Source organism: Haliotis asinina, chromosome 12, assembly GCF_037392515.1.
Source record: "Haliotis asinina isolate JCU_RB_2024 chromosome 12, JCU_Hal_asi_v2, whole genome shotgun sequence".
Classification (NCBI taxonomy): domain Eukaryota; kingdom Metazoa; phylum Mollusca; class Gastropoda; order Lepetellida; family Haliotidae; genus Haliotis; species Haliotis asinina.
This window is the reverse complement of record NC_090291.1, coordinates 39,484,321-39,505,959: the sequence shown is the minus strand read 5'-3', so window position 1 is coordinate 39,505,959 and position 21,639 is coordinate 39,484,321. Positions and strand designations below refer to the sequence as shown.

At 40.0% G+C, this 21,639-nt stretch overlaps 1 protein-coding gene and 1 long non-coding RNA gene across 2 annotated transcripts; one reads left to right on the top strand and one right to left on the bottom strand.

Moving 5' to 3' along the window:
• Window positions 1–4,952: 4,952 nt before the first annotated feature.
• LOC137258800 (uncharacterized) lies at window positions 4,953–14,863 on the top strand. Its single transcript, XR_010954644.1, has 2 exons — window positions 4,953–5,019; window positions 14,038–14,863. It is a non-coding gene; the product is annotated as an uncharacterized lncRNA (long non-coding RNA).
• A 6,166-nt stretch (window positions 14,864–21,029) lies between these two features.
• On the bottom strand, window positions 21,030–21,365 carry LOC137257499 (putative uncharacterized protein DDB_G0271982). The gene has a single exon (XM_067794827.1). It carries the CDS (start codon window positions 21,363–21,365, stop codon window positions 21,030–21,032), a length of 336 nt encoding a protein of 111 aa, XP_067650928.1.
• Between the last annotated feature and the right edge of the window lie 274 nt (window positions 21,366–21,639).

The window sequence follows — 21,639 nt, the reverse complement described above, 5'->3', positions numbered from 1 at the left end:
AACGCAAACTATGCCATACCGAACTTCATAATGAATGGTGAAATTATTAAAGAAGTTGATTACCATAAACATCTAGGTATTACACTTCAAAGCGATTTTCTTAAAAGTTCATATAGGCGACATGATACAGAAGATTAGTCCAGTGATCAATTGTCTGAGACGTTTGAAATGTCGTTAGGTCATTTGTATGGGTATACAGAATGTCAAATCACAAGAATGAAAATTCGAATGGAGATTGGCAGCCCGCAACCGATTTCGAATGACCTGTGAGGGCAGTCGACCTCTCAACATCTCAGCCCTGGTTCGTGAAGCCGGCAGAAATCTGTCACGTAGGTGACGTAGGACGATTTGACGGTCTTCTGCTCGTGACGTCACACGTGGACGGCCCGACCTTGGGCGATCAGAAGTGGTGCCAGTTTGTTGTAGACGACCTCGCCAGTCATACACAGTACGACGGCTGCAACTCATTCCTCCTGCTCAATAACTGATCTTGCAACATGCCAACGGCACGTTCACGTTGCACATTTGACAATCGTGACACTTAAAGTACCGTTAGAACTGTGGTTTAAAAGTGTTTTTCTTTTCAATGTTTCGGGCCAATGCAAACACGTGCAAATAAAGAAAACTTCGATGCGAAGATCACGTGACTGCACGTGCAAAACCTGATTTGGCACTAACGTCATTTGCACAACGAATGGATGGGTATGAGTGGGTTTTGCTAAGTCCCCAATTCGGATACATAGATTATCGTCAGAGAAAACGTTTTGATTATTTTTAAAAATTACATTGTGTGAAGTTTCTTTTTGACACAGTATATATTCAATGTAATACAAGTGTGATGTAACTTGCTTTCCTGCAGGAGTGTTAACTAGGTTACCAGGCATAACCAACACCAAGCAACAATCATATGCTGTGGTGTTAATATTATTCTTTGTCGTCAAACTATTTCATCTATGTATCCAGCTATGGAATAAATTAATGTACTGGAGCAGCGTTTACACAAGCCAGTTGGCTTGGCCGCCTATCCAGATTTCTGCACGCTTTGTTGAAATAAAAATACATTTAAAGCATTTATTGTGCACTGAAGTTTCCTAGGGTCTAGCAACTCCTACCAGGTCGCGCTGACCCGACCTGTGTTGGTGGCAGTGTCGGGTCGCCCTCACCTCGTTCATGAACAGGACATCATGCGCAAGCTAATACCGTATTTCCTCGAATAACAGCTTTCACAAGGTGGCAGTGCTGTCAACACGAAATGTGAAGTTAGCCGTAAAGCAACTCCATTTCCTCGATGGACTGTGAAAGAAGAGCACGTGACACGAAAGTAAAGGTAAGTTTTCCCTCATATTTTCATTATTTAGCGAGTATATCAGGTTTTGCCACTGGGCTGGTGGATCTAGAAATCTACTAATCTTTCAGTAATAGCTTGACATCCTCTACATTTATTGCACTTGCTCGTTAAGTGAGGGCACCCTCCTGGGTGCAGAAACAAGATCGCGGAAAATGATCATTTCAACCCGAAATATGACATCCTCATCAGTAGACGTGCATTTTTTTAGCTGTCAGTACTTAGATATAGTTAATTTAATCTTCATTCGCAGTACAGGCTTTAATGCACCAGTAATTATTCAGTTCTCGTCGAAAAATCAAACTGTACATTTTACATGGAGTTGGTCACATGTAGCAAATTAAAAGACTGCCCAATGCGTTGTGATTTTACTGTCCAGGGAGTTGACAATTTGTAGTTTTTAACCGCCATGTCATCAACCGTTATTCTAGAGGTGTTTGTTGTTGTGATGAAGAATGTTTTGCTCATGATTGTTGTAGTTTCGGAATAATATACTAATGGTAGAAAGTCAAGCAACCCGATAATTCTGGATGTCTATCAACCAATTCTTTAAACATCATCACAACAGTCTAGCTTTATGCCGCACTCAGCAATAGTCCAGCTATATGGAGGCGGTCTGTAAATTATCGAGTCTGGACCAGACAATAAAGTGATCAACAGCATGAGCATCGATCTGCGCAATTTGGAACCGATGACATGTCAACGAGCCTGACCACCCCATGTCTAAATATTTGTGCCATGGCCCAGCTGGCGCTTCATGCACATTTATACACTGCAACCAACCGTGCAAACAAGTGCATGCTACTCGTAATGTCATAGGACTTTCAGTTCTAACTTCTGAATATTGTCATGCCCTTCATTACAGAGATAACAACACATGTGGGTCGCCTTTGGACCAAAAGCCTTTGCATGACCCCCCGCAGTGTCACACCACGGGCGCTCATAATTAGCTTTAGTTCTTGACAAAGCATGCTTGATGGTGAAAGTAAGAATGTATCAATTCTAAATATCAGGTTGATATGAAAACAACGGTTGGTTGATTGATATGAAAACATCACTAAGCCTATTAGAGTTACACGTGCCCGATTCTAATTTCTGTAACATTAATTGCTTGTACAATACCTCATTATGACAGTTGGGACAATGAAAGCAATGAAACAGCTGTTTGTGGTGTGTTTAAATTGGATTGAAAGCATAAGCTCTAATAGCTCGTAGAATGCCATTGGTGTAATCAGTTAAAAATGGAACTATGTTAAAAATGGAACTTCGACCGCGAACAGTGACAAGCTACAGACAGCTCCATGAAGAACAATCCTTTGCCCTGAGCACATCTGTTAGCATTCGTGTCTTAGTTGGAGTCTATCCAGTACAGAGAGTGATTTGGAAGCGCAAGTCTCGTCAGGTAAGTTCATACTATGATATCTTGATAATAACAGAAGAGACCAAAAAAATGTTTAAGGTGCTTTCAAAGATGCATTTCATCTCTTTTTCAATCAACAAGTTCCTTGATATTTCTGTTCGACAAAGCGCTATATTTAGACATACTGCAGTATTTGTTGCTGTATTGTATTTTCTTAATTATCTGCACAGATTAGCATACATACATACATACATTTTGCTCACTTCAAAGTCATTCCCTATGTCGTGTAGAGGTTTACTGGGTCGTTTTGAATATGTTTGAAATTCTCATTATTCAGTTATATATAACAACATGGATAGGTTTCAAATGTAACTGACACGACCACAAAGTCCACAGTTTATTAAAAGCCACTTGCCAAAAAGCAATTGCCTTCAAGAAAGTATCATGACCTGTCTAATTTTCCATTTGCCCTGTTTTTATGACATAATCATGGTGATGTAATTATGAAAGAATATATCAACAGGGTACTTGATGTTAATGTTTAGTGGACTATTTATTGAGAAGTGATAAATAGCAAAGAAAACGAACTCTACCTTATTAATACTGTGAAATTTAATAGCTATGTTTTGAACAGATATGAAATGAAATCCAAGTTTATTTGCAGAAATTATCTAGTAGCCCACGGACAAGTAAGATACCATTATGCGATTGCCCGTAATGAAAAATGAGATGCCCGGGCGATGCGCTTTTTGAACCCCTGTTATAATGGGAGTTAAATGAATATATTAATACTTGCCATAAATTTTTGATTGGGTAATATTAATCCAAATTACATTTTTCAATTAAAGGGCTTGCTCTACCTAGTGGAGTGGGCGGACTACCCTCAAGAAGAGTATCAGTTAGTTGCCTCTTTCGGCAGTGCATGTTTGCAGTGTAATGACGTGCCATCAAACTTGCATTTTGCAAGTCGCGAGTACCTTCGCGGATTTCACTATCCGTGTGCAGCATGATATCTGGTCTCATTCTGTTGAGTGTGTTTGAGTGAAGTTTTCGTGTATCTTTTGATGTGCAAACACATGTACAAATCTAACTGCCTACGAAGAAACCATCATGTACATACTTGGTTGCGTAACTCTCTACCATCAGTATATATGTTTTAGTTTGATAATTATGTTTATGGTTTCTGGAAACAAAATCTTAAAGTCGCACATATCCTTCACTACCAGTCGTTTGTTGCCAAGCACACAAGACCCGTGAATGTCCCGGGGTAGAACAGGCCTTCAGCAACCCATGCGTGCCATAAAAGGCGACTATGCTTGTCGTAAGAGGCGACTAACAGGATCGAGTGGTCAGGCTCGCTGACTTGTAAGACACATGTCATCGGTTCCCAATTGCGCAGATCGATGCTCATGTTGTTGATTACTGGATTGTCTGGTCCAGACTCGATTATTTACAGACCGCCGCCATATAGCTGGAATATTGCTGAGTGCGGCGTAAAACTAAACTTACTCACTCACTCAAGCACACAAAAACAGACTGGGTTCCGTTCTATTGCGTAAATTAGTACAATAACCAGTCCATGTTTTTAAACCAACCCATTCAACTGGCTCTATAAATATTAACCAGTATTATTTGATGTATCTAATCACTTGTATATTGCAACGCTACGCTTCTTGTAGGAGGAAATGGAGTTGCGGGGAACTCCACATTTCGTATGGACAGCGCTTCCACCCTCTGATGGGTAGCACCTGTTTTACAGATGCTGTGGCGTCATCCAGCGCGTCGCGTCACCCGCCACTAACGAGAAGTGTGTTGCGCAGCGCATTGTAACGCTAACCGCATGGGAAAGAAATTGTTTGTTTCCCGATTTCGGGATAACAAATTTGGCTAGTATGGTCAAATGGAAAGGAACTCTTGATAAGTGTTACATAAAAACAGGAATCACTATAGAATTCCTAATATCTCAGGACACTAAGCACAGAAAGAGTCCGGAGCAGAAAGTCCAATGAAGAAATGCAATGTGGGCGAGGAAATACGGTATTAGCATGCTGATGATATCGTGTGCAGCTGAGTCAGCTGAAAGGGGAATCTGTGTTGTGAACAGGCCCAAGTGTGAACGAGTTGACGCATAACCAAAAATATGTTGTGTGGGTTGGGGAGGGGCGGGGGGCTGGTGACAAGAGTGGTGTGTGCGTGCGTACGTGCGTGCGTGGACCCAGAAGAGGGTTCTTTAGTCCAAGGGAGATAACTCTAATAAAGTTAATGGTGTCAGCTGGAACAAACACATGTTTCAGGGTGTGACAATCTTCGCAGTGTAAGCATTCATTTTCTTATTCCGTACGGAAAAATAATCGTTTGTGCGATTCCTTCAACTAACCAGGTCTATCTCCTCTTCAAGCATATCTTAAACGTTCCGTGTATCTGATTAAATGAACTTTGAACGCTAAGAGCCTACGTATATGTTATTACGTGTCCATCATTCAATGGCTGTTGCAATGACACCTATTCTTTATCAGACAAGCCTCATGTACTAACCTTTCAGTCCGTTGAAACATCAGAGTTTATTTATGTTATAATATGATGAGAAGGAATCAATCAGTAACAACAGCCAGAACTTTGCCAATGTCTAACTGTTCCAGTTCACTAACTGTTCAACATTTATTCTCTCCTGTTCATGTTGCACTTTTGTGCATGTTCCACCGGAATGTTTATGTCCTACATTTTGTAAACATCGTCAGCTCGCGAGAGCTGGACATCCTTTCGCTCTCGGGGACCATTCATAATTTAGGTCTGGTTCAGCTCAGAATCAGTCGCGTGTAACGATGCGAGAAATTGACGTGTCTGTAGCCAATTACGTTCGAGTGTATAACAGACTTCAAATAGAACTCTGATCCTCACATAAGGATATGAGTTAATCAAGATATGTGCTCAATATTTTATTTTAAAAGAATATTAATGTGTAAGAAATTAAAAAATAAATGTACTGTAGTAACAATGAATCTTTTGATGGTGGTCTGACTGGTCGTTTTGGGATCTAGCGAACTTGGCAGGGATGTGATTCTTGGTGTTCAAAGAAATGGGGCAGCCGTTTGTATGCTCTTTATATCTTGAGTATATTTGAAACTGTTCTTGGTACACTCATAACCAGCATGGAGTAATATGTGTCCCCCTTCAGGATGAGGTACATCTTGATCTGAACGTTAGCATTGGGCATGGTGAATGATGTACCAAACACTTCATACTGACCTTTATATCCACCTCAAAATGAACATCAAACACCCAAAGTGAACAAAGTCAGGGGGTGTTCTCAGCTAGCTCAAAACTGAAATTCAAGGCAGGGGGAACCTAGTGATTAAAGCACATTCACTCATCACGCTGAATACCCAGGTTCGATTCCACAGATGGGTAAAATGCGTGAAGCCCATTCCCAGTGTCCCAGCTGTAATATAAAACTAAACTCACTCACTCACTTTTGGTAAAACAGGTCATCCAGATCTGATCATTGATACAGAAGACTTGTTGAGCGAACACTCAGTAGTTTGATGCCACTGTTAGCAATATTACTGTAACATCACTGCAGGGGACACCAGAAATGGGCTTCATGCGTTGTACCCATCGAAGCAAACAAACCAGAGTTTTTTTGTGTTACGAGAGAACGCTTTAAACTCTATGACACAAAAGAAAATTTCAGTGTGATGTTTGCTTTGGCCAGAAATGTTTCAGCAAGGATCAGTGTTTTTGCAATATTTTAATAAATGAGACTATTGATGAATTTTTCCTCTTTATATCTAGACACATACATCTTTTACTGAAATAATAATATGATTAGTTAATTCAGTTTTTGCCATTGGTGACAAATAGTTATCTGATTTCAATAATAATAATAATCACAATAATTCTGCATTGTTTTCAAAAAGGTGTACCTTTGTCAACATAAGTGTGCCCATACCATCAAGTTAAACTTTAAACATCACAAGAGTTATGTGTACAGTTACAGATTTAATGTTATGCCCACTAGCATCCAAAATGGCTGCACCCATCATCATCATCATCATCATCATCACCATCATCATCATCATCATCATCATCATCATCATCATCATCATCATCATCATCGGTTTAACGCTGCTTCTAGAAATATTCCAGCAATATCACAGTGGTGGGACACCAGGAATGGGTTGTACGCGTTGTACCCATGTTGGGAATCGAACCCATGATGAGTAGGTGCTTAAGCCACCAGGCTAACCCACTGCCCCTTTGTGATTTTCTGAAATCCAACATTGGCCAAATTTCTTTGCTAGTAACAGATATGTTATGGTTACCAAGTACATGGAATATCATTCAATATTCTGTGATAGCCTATAGTGTCTTCTTTTTCTTGTGCTTAGTTTTAAAAGTACTGAAAGGAAAGATGATGAATCTCTTTCTTATACCAGTTTACACTGACATGGTTATACTAATTAAACTAATTGATTAACTAGGGCATTTCTGATCAAATATTTTCTATTATTTCATGATTTATGTATGTTTTCTTAAAATCTTTCCCAAATCAAAGGTTATTCTTTCCTAAATTGATTTTCAACCTTAAGAAAATAGTAACGATCAGTACTGAGGATTTCTATTTAAGATGGAAGCTGGGACAAATTAGAGGTGTGACGATACAGAAAATTCATGATACGATATGTATCGCGATATGTTGGAATGATACAGTATGAATCATCTCATCATGATATTCTGTATTTAGTTATTTTCTTTAAAATCACATATTTTGATACCAAGTAAAAGTGTCAATTTCTAGCGAGAATTATCCATTTTTAAGTCAACGATACATATCACGATACGAAAAAAAGTATCAATATATATTTGTCGTCTGATAAAGTATTACGATTATTGATATTACGATATATTGTCACAGCTCTAGCACTAATAATACTATTTGTGAAAAAGTGGCAGCTTATTTGCTTCTGTAAGCCATATAATTCAGTATTCCCAGTAAGGCTGTTACCCATTAAGGCTTTTTACACTGTTAATCAATCGATATGAATTTGAAGGCTATTCTGTTTATATAAATGATCACTTTGTGGATTAAGCTAGGATGAAAATATATATGAAAGAGCTTTAATGACTGTAAATTTTCTTTGTAATGTTGAATCATTTTCATTCTAAATGTTGTGTAGAACAATGCATGAGATTAATATTGTACATAGCATTTTCAACATGTATGCAAAAAGTAGGTCAAAGCATGCAATTGTCCCAAGTATAGACAAACAACAGCTTCAAGGGCGACAGCTGTGTATCTGATTTCAGTGCTTTCCTTCACAATAGCATGTGTAATTGTCAACATGTCTCTGCCACATAACACTATTTGCAAAATTCACAGACCTATGAAGATCCGCTTTAGAAATGATCTTCAGTAGCCCATGCTTGTTCTATGAGGCGACTGATAGGATCAGGTGGTCAGACTAAACTATTTACAAGTCGCTGCCATGTGGCTGGAATGTTTCTGAGTGGGATAAAACTAAACTCACTCACTGCAATATTCACTGGTTAGTGGGTGTGAAAATGGTTGTAGCAAATACATGTGTGTTTTTTGTGGGATTTATTTTGGCGTTGAGACAATTTAGTGTTTCAGTCTCTGCATGAGATATGTTGTTCTCTTCTCAGTTTTGTGTTGTATGACCGGGACATTTAGAGTTGAAAAACTTAAAATACATTTGACAAATGTTTAACGAAAACTTGAAGCCAACTGGGGAAGGGTCAGTGTACCAAAGGACCAAATAACTGATTCATTTCCCTTGAGGAATAACAACTTCCGAGAATTGTCATATTTGATGAAATCTTGCGATTACACATAACTGTCAGGTGATCACAATCAGGTGGATGGACATTCATCATATAAATTATCAGTTTGTCAGCAGAGGGACAAGCATAATATCTGAAATGTATGGTTAAGTATTTTCCAGTCAGGAATATTAGTTAGATATGTCAGAGTTTGATTGATGGAGGTTTTAAAGCTATTTAATGAAGTCATTTTATGACAGAAGAATTTGATGGTACCAAACACAATTTTGGATAGAGACTAATGAAAGTAACTAATTATTAAGAATGGATATGAACCATTTTGTATGATGTAGGACATTATTTCGGGGGGGAGGAGGAGCCAAAATTGTCATTGTTCTGTTTTGTTAGACGTGCATCAAGTAGTGTGAGATTCTGAGATTCTGGGCCCCACTGTTGATGTGAGACATTCTCTCTGTATTATGAGAGACTGGCTCAGATGAACTCATAGCATTAAGAGTTGTACCAGAATCCAACAAGTTCTTCCGTTGAAGTTTTGAACCAGTGTTGTGTGTACACTAGGAATGTAAGGCAGTTTTTGAGGACCTCTGAGTGTGAGAAATCATTCTAAAATGAATGGACTTAACACCACACTGGACTTATCCTTCAGTATTTCATCTCGCTACATCATCCCCAGACCAAGAGGGTTACAGGCCGGGAAAGCCACATTTCCGAAACAGATAGCTCCAACTGATGTGGCTCTCTCGGCAATAGTTACAGTTCCATGAACATCGAATGTGGCTCTCTAGGCTATGCTGTTAAAACATGCTTAGTGATTCAAACCTGTTACCGTATTTAACAAAATGAAACATGTTTCCTCATAATTTTATTCAGATAACAATATATTTTGTTTCTATAATTAGCACATTATCTGCTAATAGGTATGTTATATACAGTAATGGCACATAATAATAAGCACATAAGCAGTGCCTCCTCCCATTTCAAAGTGTCGGTTATTTAAACTGTAAAGGAAATTTCTATTACCGAAAGTGTAAAGAATATAACCCACAGATCAGAAAAGTTTAAAAGTATCTTAACACCGACACATCGCCACCACCCCACTCTAGGCCTACCCCATCCCACACCCCCACCCTCTTACACACCATCAGACATACACACTCTGCCATACATATCACTCTGGCCGATACATCCAGTATTTGAATCTTTTAAACAGACATCATGTACTATAGTATACATATGTCAAGAAAGGCATGGACGTTAACAGTGGTGTTCAATCATGGGTATCACTTCACCATATGTTCCTAATCATCTCACTACATTATGGCTTAGTCGGATGCGCTAACGAACCCGATGTGAAAGTTATATTGCAGAACCATTGAAATAAATGCTAAAGCAGTGTCAATCTTGTAATAATCTATTACCTATTAGCAACCCTGGGGTAGAATATGTTTGGTTAACCCATGCTTGCCATAAAAGGCGACTATGCTTGTCGTAAGAGGCGACTAATGGGATGGGATGGTCAGGCTTGCTGACTTGGTTGACACATGTCATCGGTTCCCAATTGCGCAGATCGATGCTCATGTTGTTGGTCACTGGGTTGTCTGGTCCAGACTCGATTATTTACAGACCGCCACCATATAGCTGGAATATTGCTGAGTGTGGCGTAAAACTAAACTCACTCACTCACTATTACCAACCATTTACGCATGTACTAAATATTTGACAAACTTAAGCCTAGTTGTACGAGATTTCAGATGTATTGAAATGCATGTCATACAATCACAACATTCACATATGTTACACATGCTGGAAACCAAGTGACAACAATGGTTTCATTTACATACCTGTGAAATACATGTAAATGCAGAGTTGATTGTTCGTTTCTTTTAACACCACTTTAATTGTATGTAAATCAGACAGCCAGATGATATGTATACTACGTAGATTTCAAACATTGTTCATATGGCCGCCAGATGACACATTTTGTAACATTTTGTAACTCTGGGTAGAGTCATTTTGTCTGGTGCAAGACCTCACTTACATGTGCTAGAGACAAACGAGATTGACTCAGTGTCAATGAAAGTGGGGACACTATTTTACCATTTACGGTAATCCATTAATTAATTAACGTATTGGAAATGTGGCTTTGCCAGCTACAGCCATGTAATTGAAATGTGGCTTTCCCGGCAATAGCCATGTAACTGAAATGTGGCTTTCCCGGCAATAGCCATGTAACTGAAATGTGGCTTTCCCGGCAATAGCCAAGTAACTGAAATGTGGCTTTGCCAGCTACAGCCATGTAATTGAAATGTGGCTTTTCCGGCAATAGCCATGTAACTGAAATGTGGCTTTGCCAGCTACAGCCATGTAACTGAAATGTGGCTTTCCCGGCAATAGCCATGTAATTGAAATGTGGCTTTCCCGGCAATAGCCATGTAACTGAAATGTGGCTTTCCCGGCAATAGCCATGTAACTGAAATGTGGCTTTTCCGGCAATAGCCATGTAACTGAAATGTGGCTTTCCCGGCAATAGCCATGTAACTGAAAGGTGGCTTTGCCAGCTACAGCCATGTAACTGAAATGTGGCTTTCCCGGCAATAGCCATGTAATTGAAATGTGGCTTTCCCGGCAATAGCCATGTAACTGAAAGGTGGCTTTGCCAGCTACAGCCATGTAATTGAAATGTGGCTTTCCCGGCAATAGCCATGTAACTGAAATGTGGCTTTGCCAGCTACAGCCATGTAACTGAAATGTGGCTTTCCCGGCAATAGCCATGTAACTGAAATGTGGCTTTCCCGGCAATAGCCATGTAATTGAAATGTGACTTTTCTGGCAATAGCCATGTAATTGAAATGTGGCTTTCCCGGCAATAGCCATGTAATTGAAATGTGGCTTTCCCGGCAATAGCCATGTAACTGAAATGTGGCTTTCCCGGCAATAGCCATGTAATTGAAATATGGCTTTTCCGGCAATAGCCATGTAATTGAAATGTGGCTTTCCCGGCAATAGTCATTTTTAAAATGTGGCTTTCCCGGCCTGTCACCACCAAGAATGGAGGAAAGACAGATTGCCCAGGGAGAAGGGTATTACAGCCCAACACCCTCAAGTAACAGCTGACTAAACACACTGATGTCAACCAGTATTGTGTTATCAAGGCATTAAGTATCAGTCTGGAGACTGTACACTTACGTTCCACCAATATCTTCATGAGGCCAGACCAATTTTATTTCTCTTTTTAAGGAACTGCTGGTCATTTTTTTTTTCAAGAAAAAAATGGTATAAATTAATTTTTCCTGCTTAAAAAATAATTCTGTAAATTTTATGTGATATGAGTGAAATATTCTTGAAATCAGTGTTAAAGCTAAACTCACTCAACTAATGTTTAGTTGATGTATGGAAACAATAAGTGGTAACATGGAACCTCATTTGGTTTTTTTGTTTGACTGGTGACTTCTTTCTTTTTGCTATTTTTTTTTTCATTTTGCTCCTGCCTTTAGGTTTTCTGAGGACAAAATCTGTAGAGCTAGAAATAAGATTAGTCAGATCTATCTAAACATTGCTGCATATTGTGGTGAGTAAATGTTTATTTTGTACTAGCATTATACCGAAGGAACATTTACGTCCATCAGAGTTGACCAGATGTTCATAGTGGCTAGCATTGTTGACAAAACAAAGACGCTGAAACTTTCGTGTTGTGTTTCAGTCAGTTTTTTCCTCATTTTTGTATCTAGTTATATGTGATATATATATATATATATCACTATACACAAGTTGTAAATTGATGTTTTTTCATAGGCCTGTATACTGTAACTCTACACCACCACTAATCATTATGCATTACTGCTGGTTATCTCTCACCATGTGCAAATCTATAACCAGTGCTCAGTAATCATAAAAGACATACAAGGACACTTTCTGTTCATGCGATTATGTCTAATGAATGTTATCTGTGAACGGGCATACATGTGATGTAAAATAGTATGATGCTCGGTTTCATATGTTTGATAGGTACATGTATATGAATTATTGTTTTTGATAAAAAATTTACAATTAAGTTTGATCAGGCAACTATGTTTTGATGTATTTGTTGATGCAATATGTCTTAATTTAAAAATCATAATTCATTACATGAAGTAATATAACTGTAGCTTAATAACCTAATGTTGTCTTGTTTACCTTGGCATATACCATTATTATCAAGGTTCAGTTTAATTAAGCCTTACGCAGCCAACCATAAAAGGTGTTGTTTTGAGCGTTCTGTCTTATGGGAAGATACTGTTGCTGATGCCTTGAAAGAAACCTAAGCATAAGAAAGAACATACTTTCTCAAATTTAATTTGATGTTTAATTTTTTATGAAGGTGGGTTAGTCGTCAAAGGTGTTGATAGTTACTGATACATGTGAGGTTGATCGACTGACCAGTTATTTCCAGAATTACCAGGGTATCATGATAATTGACCCTTTATAATCAGGACTCATCTTGTATGGCTTCTAAGTCTTCATCTTTCGATAAGGTGGCGTGTTAGCCTATTGGTTAAAGAGTGCACTCGTCATGCTGAAAACCCATTGTAGCAGGCTATGCCTTCCCCAGTCTAATTTTTGAGTACCTTCCAAGTAGGAAGTATGTGGGTACCTGTATCCAATAACGTTTTTAGTAGTTGTTACAATATGAATTAGCTTTTGTTTTCTGGTAGTATGACTAGTGTAGCCAAGATATTTATGTCCCAGAAAGCTGAGGGTGTTTATGTTCTGGGTAGCCAAGATGTTTATGTTCTTGTTGGCCAAGATGTTTATGCTCTGGGTAGCCAAATGTTTCTTACTCTGGGTAGCCAAGATGTTTATGTTCTGGGTAGCCAAGATGTTTATGTTCTCATTAGCCAAGGTGCTTATGTTCTGCCAAGGTGCTTATGTTCTGCCAAGGTGTTTATCTTCTGTTTATGTTCTGGGTAGCCAAGGTGTTAATGTTCTCGCTAACCAAGATGTTTATGTTCTGGCTAGCCAAGGTTTTATTGTTCTGGGTAGCCAAGGTGTTAATGTTCTGGCTAGCCAAGGTGTTAATGTTCTGGGTAGCCAAGGTGTTTATGTTCTGGCTAGCCAAGGTGTTTGTGTTTGTTTTAGCTGTTGGTAGCCATAATAGTAATGGTCAGGGAAGCTTAGGGTAGCTAAAATGTTTATGCTCCATTAAGCAGAGAGTAGCCGAAAGGTTAATGTTCTCGACAGCCAAGAGGTTTAAGTTCACAGGTTTGATGTTTAAGAAAACACAGATGTAAACAGCTATGAATGCAGATGTAAACTCAGATGTAAAGAGTTGTAAACGCAATCATAAACACAGGTGTAAACAACTTAAATTGCAGCCGTAAACAACTTTAAATGCAGCTCTAAACAACTGTGAATGCAGCTGTAAATATGTAAACAATTGAAGTGCATCAGCAAATGAATGTAAACAATCGTAAATGCAGCAGTAAGCAGATGTAAACAGTAAATGAATCTATAAACAAATTTTTCCCCTTGAGTATAACATCACTGATATCAGTTTCAGACATGGCTGATCTTGCCTCACATTTGAGCCTGCCCCTTCCCCTGACTCTGACTCTACCTGATGGTGGAGACGTCATCATTGATCAGCTGACTGATGCCCAGATGACAGAGATGTATGCAATGATTGTGGATGCTGCCCAACACGGTGAGGGATATGGAATAGATGAATTTCTGAACGAGGAAGGTTTCCGATCTGAAGTTGGGTCTGGCGAGAAGCTGGCAGTCATGAGACGCGACACAGGCGAGTTGATAGCAGGTGTGGGAAACTGTATCGGACATACATGTCGAACTCAGGTGGTCGTCGAAGCCTTCCTCATCGTCAAACGTTCAGAACGACGTCGAAAACTGGGATACCTGGTCCTCTATTTATCAATTTTGTTGGCACGAGATTTTGGTTATTTGGGACTTTTGTTAAACATGGTGAGAAATAATACAGTCATGCAGAAATTGTCTGATTATTTTGGTTTTACACGAGTCGGAGAGCTGCCCTTGAGCTGTCGTCTGTCCAGTGGTCAGTACGAGGGAGGTTTGTTGTACTACCTGGACGCTAGCAAGGTGGATGCTGTGAAGAATCTTATTAAGGAAAAGGATGGAAAATATGTGTTTGTCATTCCATAAAGATACTTCAGTGATACCTGATGGCAATATATTACTTTTGAATGATGAAGCATGATTAGTGTAAATAGTTGAAATGTGCAATGCAAAATTTCCCAGACGTTTGTGATAATGTTGTTTTTTTGTTGTTGTTGTTTTTTGTATTTGTGATGGTGGTGTATAAATAGTCAGAGATGTTAAAATGGTTGATTAAAAGGTTTTTGTCTTTCTATGTTTTCATTTCAGTACAATTGAAGGAGTGGAAAAGGTCTACATGTACACGCCGCATGTAGGCTCAGCCACTGCAACTTCTAATGAAAGTCGGACAACTAGTAGTCTAGACTGCATGCTTTATTTATCCCGCTGATAATTGTGAATAGGCATGGCTCCCACGTCCGAAAGCTATGATTACACGATGCCATTTAGAAAGTGATCAAATGCAACATATGTCATATTTGGGATTTCACTTTCTCAGTAAAGTACAAATTCTAGTACATTTTTGGTTGAGTCCCATCCGGGATTCGCGGGCTAAGCAGCTGACTTTGTGTGCTGGCGATTAGGTGCCTGACTCTGAGGGTGCGGGTTCGAATGCCGGATTGGACTCAACCAAAAAAGTACCAGAATTTGTACTTTACTGAGAAAGTGAAATCCCAAAGATGATATGTGTTGCATTTGACCACTTCCTAAATGGCATCGTGTAATCATACATGTACACAGTATTTCTAGTATACCCTGACACTTTTCAAACGATTGCCCTAATATGTAGATAGTAGGATCTGCTTGTACAGTTGGTTGGTTTGCTGACAGGGAACAGTGAAAGTCCGAGTCTGAACCAGTGATCAACAACACGAGTGTCGATGTACGCAACTGGGATAAGATGACATGTGTGAATGTAAGTCAGCAAGTCTGAGCACCCGATCCTGTAAGTCATCTCGCATGACAAATTGCTGAGGACTAGTTTTTACCCATATCTTTGTGTGCTTGAACTATCCCTATGTGTCACACACAGGCAAACACAATATATGGCAATGAGTATTGCAGTACGGGTATCACAGTCTCAAAGTTTATTTGCCTTACATAGCTCCAATCAGAAGTCAGCAGCCAATCTGGTATGAAGATCTATTGGGTTTGTTATATTATTTTTAACCATCCATTGGTGTCATTTATGTCCACATACCCTCTTAAGAACACCTTTGGTTTAAGACAAGCTTGTGTTAAGATATTTAAAAACTACTCCAAGCAAATTCTCATATCATTTATTCAACTTAGTTTAGTTAAATGCATAGATGTAGTGCTGTTAGCTAAACATGTCATATATTGTCTAATTCTCATCCATATATGCCATAAAAAAGTAGGGGATATTCCATTTTGCCAGCATACCACTAGCCAATACCAATGCATGTGAGAAGAGAATAATATATATCCATACAGATGAAATATTTCCAATCGAATGGAATAAAATGTCAAATTTCCCTTAAATTTCTCTTCATCATCATTTGTTCCTAGGCTTCATTTGCATGGTATCAATCTTGTAAATCAAATATGCCTTACGTTTTAGTGGTATATGTATGTGCATGCCCTGGCCATTTAAGGAATAGTTGCTCTTTCATAAAAATAAATATTTCCACAATTTTCACAAAGATGCCAAAATCAAGCATGCATTTAACTTTCACATTTGCCAGTGTGCCAGAACCTTCATCAATCTTGTTATCAAAGTATTTAAATATATCATAAGGGTTTTATCTTTACCAGTGAGACAATTGCCCAGAAGACTCCCAAAACTGAGTCTGAGGGTGAAAGCGTATCCTGCAGCAAGAGCAGTACCATTGCTTTCGGTTCAGCATACCACTATGCAATCCCCAAATTTAGTATTTTCATTTTTCGTACCGTCATTTTATTAGGTGTTATTATTAACCTTTTCTATAATTTTTAGAAAAAATCAAATTTTCGGTCAAAATCGATGCCTTTCTTTGCAAAGCAGACACTATATTTTCCTTATATAAGTTCTCATATACAAAACTTTATCAGACAGAACCGAAGGCCTTGTACTACAGCATACCATTTCACTTCTATTCGAAGATCATCATAGGAAAACCTGTAAAATAATCATCTGGTGTACTGTGTTGCAGGATTTAACAATAATTTTTATTGCATGAACATCATATTTCTTGTCAAGATTTGGTTCCATGAAATATTTTTGTGGGTCTTGCTTACTGGATGTAAATTTCTGCTTCATGCAAGACATCCAGTAAAACCCTGAAAGCCCATAAAACCCTAAATCACCTTAAAACCCAGAATCCCCCCCAAATCCCGAATCCCCATTAAAAAACAGCCTCCACTAAAAACCCTACATCCACATGAAACCCACACATCTCCATAAAGCTTTGCATACAGGCAAAACCCTATAAATCTCCATAAAGCTCTGCATACAAGCAAAACCCTAAATCTCCATAAAGCTTTGCATACAGGCTAAACCCTACATCTCCATAAAGCTCTGCATACAGGCCAAACCCTACATCTCCATAAAGCTCTGCATACAGGCAAAACCCTACATCCCCATAAAGCTCTGCATACAGGCAAAACCCTACATCCCCATAAACCTCTGCATACAGGCAAAACCCTACATCCCCATAAAGCTCTGCATACAGGCAAAACCCTACATCTCCATAAAGCTCTGCATACACGCAAAACCTCACATCCCCATGAAGCTCTGCAACCCGCAAAACCCTACATCCACATGAAACCCTAAATATCCATAAAGCTCTGCATACACGCAAAACCTCACATCTCCATAAAGCTTTGCATACAGGCAAAACCCTAAATCTCCATAAAGCTCTGCATACAGACAAAACCCTACATCCCCATAAAGCTCTGCATACACGCAAAACCTCACATCTCCATAAAGCTTTGCATACAGGCAAAACCCTAAATCTCCATAAAGCTCTGCATGCGGACAAAACCTCACATCTCCATAAAGCTCTGCATACAGGCAAAACCCTACATCCCCATAAAGCTCTGCATACAGGCAAAACCCTACATCTCCATAAAGCTCTGCATACAGGCAAAACCCTAAATCTCCATAAAGATCTGCATACAGGCAAAACCCTACACCTCCATAACGCTCTGCAACCCGCAAAACTCTACATCCACATGAAACCCTAAATCTCCATAAAGCTCTGCATACACGCAAAACCTCACATCTCCTTAAAGCTTTGCATACAGGCAAAACCCTACATCTCCATAAAGCTCTGCATACAGGCAAAACCCTACATCTCCATAAAGCTCTGCATACAGGCAAAACCCTAAATCTCCATAAAGCTCTGCATACAGGCAAAACCCTACACCTCCATAACGCTCTGCAACCCGCAAAACCCTACATCCACATGAAACCCTAAATCTCCATAAAGCTCTGCATACACGCAAAACCCTACATCTCCTTAAAGCTTTGCATACAGGCAAAACCCTAAATCTCCATAAAGCTCTGCATACAGGCAAAACCCTACATCTCCATAAAGCTCTGCATACAGGCAAAACCCTAAATCTCCATAAAGCTCTGCATACAGACAAAACCTCACATCTCCTTAAAGCTCTGCATACAGGCAAAACCCTAAATCTCCATAAAGCTCTGCAATCAGACAAAACCCTACATCTCCATAAAGCTCTGCATACACGCAAAACCTCACATCTCCATAAAGCTCTGCATACAGGCAAAACCCTAAATCTCCATAAAGCTCTGCATACACGCAAAACCTCACATCTCCATAAAGCTCTGCATACAGGCAAAACCCTACATCTCCATAAAGCTCTGCATACACGCAAAACCTCACATCTCCATAAAGCTTTGCATACAGGCAAAACCCTACATCTCCATAAAGCTCTGCATACAGACAAAACCCTACATCTCCATAAAGCTCTGCATACACGCAAAACCTCACATCTCCATAAAGCCTTGCATACAGGCAAAACCCTACATCTCCATAAAGCTCTGCATACAGACAAAACCCTACATCTCCATAAAGCTCTGCATACACGCAAAACCTCACATCTCCATAAAGCTCTGCATACAGGCAAAGCCCTACATCTCCATAAAGCTCTGCACACCTGCAAAACCCTACATCCACATGAAACCCTACATCTCCATAAAGCCCTGCACACCCGCAAAACCCTAAATCTCCATAAAGCTCTGCAACCCGCAAAACCCTACATACACATGAAACCCTAAATCTCCATAAAGCCCAGCACACCCGCAAAACCCGACATCTCCATAAAGCCCTGCGTACATGCAAAACCCTACATCCACAGAAAACACAATACAGACAGTTTGGCATCCAAGTTCTTAACAATGCGTTTGATTTTAAATCAAAATGTTGATGCTACAAAAAGAATGAGGTGCTTATATTGCTTATGAGTGTGTTTGGTTTTATGTCACTTTTAGCAGTATTCCAGTTATGTGTTAATTTGACGAAGACTGAGACTAAGTTTACGGCTGGTGAATTTCCATGCGTCAGTCTAACGGAGTTGTTTGCCCTGGGTGTGAGTCGACTATATCCCTATCGATCGCAATAAAACGTGTGCGACTGTGTACATTACAGCGACACGTAAGTGAGTGAGTTTAACACCGTTCTCATCAATATTCCAGCTAAATGGTGGTGGTCTGTAAATAATCGAGTCTGAACCAAACAGTCCGGTGATCAGGAGAACGAGCGTCGATCTACGCAATTGGGAACCGATGACATCTGTCAACCAGGTCAGCAAGCCTGACCACCACCCGGTCCATTAGTCGCTTCTTATGGCACACATGGGTGGTTGAAGACCACATATACCCTAAATCTTCACGGAAGAAGATTAAGTATGTGTAATTACAGACTATGGCAAAAGCTGAAATAAATGAGTATCACCTATCCCCAGCCTCTGTAAACTTATCCTCAGTACTTTTCACTACTCGGTGGTGGAGTGTAACGAAATACACTGAGACTAAGTTTACTTCGACTGACCTATCCCTCACCCATTTTAGAATAACAAAGTGAATCATCCGGAGGGAAGGCTTGTATATCTATTGAAAACAATCCTTGTCTAACATTAATATGTACATTCCACCTTAGAATATATTTCTTAACAGCACTGTCAATCTGGATATCATTAGGTGTGCACACCTGAAAGCCACGATACTGCAGGGATAAAGCGGCATAAACCCAAACTCACACATTCCCTAACTGAACAGTCATCTATGTGGTTATATCATACGATTTACACCTGGCCAGGTAGTCCACAGATAGTCATAGGGGCAGCAGACCTGTCTTGCTAGCCAATCACAGTCACAGCCTGCACACTTGGCCTGATGGTAGTTTGGAACGGAACAGGTCCTCAGAACCACATGTCTGTCTTCTATCGGGAGCATCAAATCAGCATTTCAGTAGCAAAAGCTTATTTGTGGTGGTGTCAGTTGCTGCTAGGTTTTGCTGGCTAGTATTGTCCGTTTAGCCCCAAAGCGGACAGATTAATTGCAGTCTCGAACTCGAACCTAATAAACATGAGATACTCAATTAAACGCTGATCCTAATCAAAACATTCTACGGACACTGTGAGACCTTTTGCAAAAGTTTTGTCCTAAAACTGAAAAAACGTTGTGTAACAAACCACCATTCGGCTATTGACACAGTTTACTTTTTGTTATGAGGGAGGGGTGCAGAGAAAGTGACAGCCAGGTGTTCGATAACCACGTTCAAAGGTATTTATTCACTAATTCATTAACCTGTGCTGTGTCCTGTCCATCCTTTCCTGCTTCTCGAACACCTGGCCGTCCCTTTACATACCCTTTACTTGTCCCTTTACATGTCCCTTTACATGTCCCTTTACATGTCCCTTTACATACCCTTTACTTGTCCCTTTACATGTCCCTTTACATACCCTTTACTTGTCCCTTTACATGTCCCTTTACATGTCCCTTTCCATGTCCCTTTACATGTCCCTTTACGTCCCTTTACATGTCCCTTTACATGTCCCTTTCCATGTCCCTTTCCATATCCCTTTAAGTCACGTATGCATCGCTAATTAAGTGGCAGGTCGATGTATGCAAATTTCCCCAATCCAGTTGTGTTAACTGAATAATTCTTTTTATATGTGAACCTGATCGCTGGATAATATTGAATAGAGTATGTGAACACTAGGCGGTTCTTTTGTTCAGAGCCTAGTAGAGACGGTTGTCTGCGTTCCTGAGTCTTTTACATTTACGTATAAACAATTACCTGCTTGGCGCACTTGCAATCTGTGTTACACGTGACATGCGTAGTTGTCCACAGCTGATGTCTGTGTGTTTTCTGTGCAAGCTTTGTCCACAATCACAAGCATAATACAGCGATCTTGTAAATAAAGCTATGACAATGAAACATTCAATTACTTCGTTATTAAACTCTCTCGCTCGCTCTCTGTCTCTCTCCCCCCGTCTCTCTGTCTCTCTCTCCGTCTCTCTCTCCCGTCTCTGTCTGTCTCTCTCTGTCTCTCTCCACCCCTCTCTCTCCCGTCTTTGTCTCTCTCTTTCTCCCTCTCCATCTCTTTCTCTGTTTCTCTGTCTCCCTCTCCGCCTCTCTCTGCGTCCTTCTCTTTCTCTGTCTCTCTCTCCCCGTCTCTCTGTCTCTCTCTTTCTCCCTCTCCGTCTCTCTCTGCATCCATCTCTTTGTGTCTCTCTGTGTCTCTCTCCGTCTCTCTCTCTGTCTCTCTCACTCTCTCCATCTCTCTCCGTCTCTCTCCATCTCTCTCCCTGTCCCTGTCTCTGTCTCTCTCTCTGTGTCTCTCTCACTCTCTCCGTCTTTCTCTCCGTCCCTCTCTATCTCTGTCTCGCTCACCCTCTCCGTCTCCGTCTCCGTCTCTCTCTGTGTGTCTGTCTCTCTGTCTCTCTCTCTCCCTCTCTCTCTCTCTCTCTCTCTCTCACACACACACACACACACACACACACACACACACACACACACACACACACACACACCACGGAGTACCGAAATAGAAA

What these genes read in the sequence shown, in the direction of transcription:
- LOC137257499 (XM_067794827.1), bottom strand. Translation starts at nt 21,365, where the DNA reads ATGGAGAGAGTGAGAGAGACAGAGAGAGAGACGGAGAGAGACACAGAG.